Below are 3,437 nucleotides of genomic sequence, written 5' to 3' on the forward strand. Positions count from 1 at the left end.
ATTCTTGGTAATATTCTGATCTGTTGCTAAACTTATACATTCTTGGTAATATTCTGATCTGTTGCTAAACTTATATATTCTTGGTCATATTCTGATCTGTTGCTAAACTTATATATTCTTGGTCATATTCTGATCTGTTGCTAAACTTATATATTCTTGGTAATATTCTGATCTGTTGCTAAACTTATATATTCTTGGTAATATTCTGATCTGTTGCTAAGCTTATACGCAAAACCTCGACCATAAACTCTTATTTCGTTTATTATTATCATCATTAATTTTGTTTTTTTGGCGTAGAGGAAATGTCCTGTAAGAGTACCTAGTACAGCATAAATAACTCTAATTGTTTGTTTGTTAGATTATTTTTAGCGCAAAGTTACACATAAACTATCAGAATATTACCAAGGATGTATAAGTTTAGCAACAGATCAGAATATGACCAAGAATATATAAGTTTAGCAACAGATCAGAATATTACCAAGAATATATAAGTTTAGCAACAGATCAGAATATTACCAAGAATCTCATTTCTAATATTTTGTTCTTCAACCTCACATATTATTTTTTTATTGTTTTGAATCCCCTATTATAGAATTGATTGGTTAAAGCAACAACAAGAATCAAAACTTTAAAAAAAAAGTTGATGTAACTCTTTAATCAGCCAGAACTTCTCTTAGACCTAGATTTTCGCTTATTAATCCACAGGTATTTCCGTTTATAAAATGGTAGTTATACTGTAACTAATCTCTCAACTAACCTCAATATCGTTAGAAGCTACACCTATAGTTTGGTAGATATCAAAAAGGAACTCTTGAAATACGTTTAAACTTCAGCGTACCTTGTATAAATGATACGAGACAAAAAATCAGACGCATGATCTAGCATGCATATTAAATGAACAACTGAAGCCAACAGTCTCTGACTAGCTGATTAAAAACTTAGGCATTTCAGGTCTGATCACTTAACCCTTTCAAACAAAACTCCTAAAATCTCGCCATGTTAAACTATTGTCTTAAAGTGGATTTTGGTATTGACAAACGATAAGTTTAGAAGATCCATGTCACAACATTTATTCTACTTTTATTCTGTTTTTCTTAAACAATGTTTTCGATCCAAATGGTAAAAAATATTCTGATAAAACAACTATTATTATTATTGAAGTTACATATGTATGAATATATTTCCTTACGGTTTAGCAAATGATATGCAAGTATTATAACATTGTTTTCGACTGAAGTGTTTTTGAAACACATTATAGGTATAAAACAAAAATAATACAAATATATTTACAAAAGCTATAACCAGAAGCAGTTAAAATGTATCAATGCTACCACTGATACATTTAAGTCACTAACGAAACTGGAAAACCTTCATCTTGTATAGGGTGTTAATATTTTTGTGTTTTTTAATTAAGTCCAACTATATAGACTTCACTTGATTTCGAACTCGGGTTCTACACAAAAGAACACAGTCTCATTTAAGACAGGTTTTGAAAATAGTAAACATTTCTCTTTAAGAGTTATCAATGTTCTCAAGAGTTATTTTTGTTTGATTTTTGTAGATTAAATCCTCGACATGAGACCTGTAACCATTTTCATTTGTACAAGTCACTCAGCTTTGGGCTTATGATATTACTTAGATTTTTATAACATGCCAAACAAAAAATATTTCCTTTTTTCTGAGATATTCAATTAAAAAGTGTAATATAACGTAAGTCTTTGTAGAAATCGAGTTTCTAGTGATTGCGTCTTGTTTAAATATTTTAACCTTTGCCATTAATCACTTCTGGAAATAATGAAGTTCAGAACATACAAAGATTCGTTACTTTAGTGTCACTTTTGATATTGTATTTGTAAGTAGACGTCTTAAACACATCTCGTTAATTCAGTGAAAAAAATATATTTTATTTCAGAGCAGGCCTTATAGAAAGAATCCAAAACACTTTACATTTTGTACATAAAAGCTGTTGCTCGGATTACAAATAATTGCTAAAACAGACTAGGTGGCACCTAGCACTGCTTTCAAGTTTCTGGAATTTACCACCAGTAACCGTAGTTATAAGGGTGGGCATTCCAACCCCAGTTGTAGGCAACGGGCTTGACCTCAACGGGCTTGATCTTGGCGACCTCAACGTTAGCGGGGGTCTTCTCGGGAAGATCGCCAGAAGTGTGGATCTTAGCATTGAAACCCCGGGCATCAGCGACGTAATCAACAACACGGACAGTTCCGTCAGCATCCCTCAGACCGTAAGAACCAACCTTCACGTTTCCAATGCCACTTCCGACCTCCTTGCGGAAAGTTCCGCCGGTCACGTGACCCTCATTGTAGCCAAAGTTGTAATTACCAAGATTCTATTAAAAGACGAAAATGTATTGAATGAAAATGTGTCAACAGAACTAATATTAACACCAGACAAAGCAACAAATATGATATAAAAACAGAGTTTTTTGTTATCCAGAGAAAACGTTTCAAAGTAACTATTCTAGAACGTTGTAAGACTTACATCCTGGGCACGATGCTGAACGCTAGCACCCAGTCCGTGGTAGTAATATGGATGATAGAAGTAAGGGTTGTAGAGGACTCCAGCCTGGCTAGCAGCCACCAAAGCAAACAGGATCAGGAGCTGTAGATATTAGAGAAATACAAACTTGATTACACTTTGTAGAAAGTTTACAATTATTATCTAACCGAGATTAACAAAATTGTCGTTAGGAGTGACGTATATGAATTACCTATCTTATGTTATTTTTTACTGTTTAAACACCTTGTTGAGCAATATCTATCAACAGAGTTTCTTATATTTCCCATTGAGATGTGTGCGTGTATCTATTAGCAGTAAGTTTTAAAAAAGAGAGACTTACCTTCATGGTAGGTTGTCAGTAGAGATGTCCGTGTTTCTCTGAGGATGCACGTGTTTACCAAATGTTCAGTGCCCTTTATATAGGTGGACGAGCTGATGTAGAGCAGGTTCGTCCTTCTCATCAATGCCATCTTGAATACCAGAGAGCTGAAGACCTCGCCCAATCCGTCAGTCTTCCTGGTTTTTGTACAAGTAGGTGTTTCTGCAATCTGTGAAGGTCACGAGATAAACATTTTAAACGATTACTGATTTACACACGCCTACTTCAAAACAAGAAAATCCAAAAATTGATTTTTCTAATAATTTGAGTTCTCAGAATAAGCTGTGTAGGTATGATAATTAAAAGTATCACCCCTTTAAGATAATGTTGGTCGAAGTAATCTTGTTGGTTAAGTAAAATTCTAGCGAGTTGTGTGACACTTACATTTTCAGTACTGTTATTAGAGTTAACTTACTGCACATCTGCTTCCTAATTCACCTGTAGTATAAGTAAGAAAGTTTAATTATCAAAAGTTGAGCCAAATTTAGCGAGTATTTTGTAGCTTATTTCTTTCATCTAAAATTTATACTTAATTCT

The 3,437-nt window shown here is 33.5% G+C and overlaps 1 protein-coding gene across 1 annotated transcript; it reads right to left on the reverse strand.

The window, feature by feature from the left end:
• Positions 1-1,885: 1,885 nt before the first annotated feature.
• On the reverse strand, positions 1,886-3,002 carry LOC106478670 (cuticle protein 14-like). The gene is made up of 3 exons (XM_013939226.2): positions 2,862-3,002; positions 2,504-2,623; positions 1,886-2,351 (listed from the first exon to the last, which is right to left on the reverse strand). Exons 1-3 carry the CDS (start codon positions 2,865-2,867, stop codon positions 2,037-2,039), a joined length of 441 nt encoding a protein of 146 aa, XP_013794680.1. The 5' UTR covers positions 2,868-3,002; the 3' UTR covers positions 1,886-2,036.
• Positions 3,003-3,437: the final 435 nt, after the last annotated feature.

The sequence above is a fragment of the Limulus polyphemus genome, unplaced genomic scaffold (assembly GCF_000517525.1).
Source record: "Limulus polyphemus unplaced genomic scaffold, Limulus_polyphemus-2.1.2 Scaffold240, whole genome shotgun sequence".
NCBI classification, from domain to species: domain Eukaryota; kingdom Metazoa; phylum Arthropoda; class Merostomata; order Xiphosura; family Limulidae; genus Limulus; species Limulus polyphemus.

Bases quoted from the DNA above. Each gene is read 5' to 3' on its own strand.
- LOC106478670 (XM_013939226.2), bottom strand. The intron at 2,352-2,503 runs GTAAGTCTTACA...GTCTTTTAATAG, and splicing joins TTCAGCATCGTGCCCAGGAT to AATCTTGGTAATTACAACTT.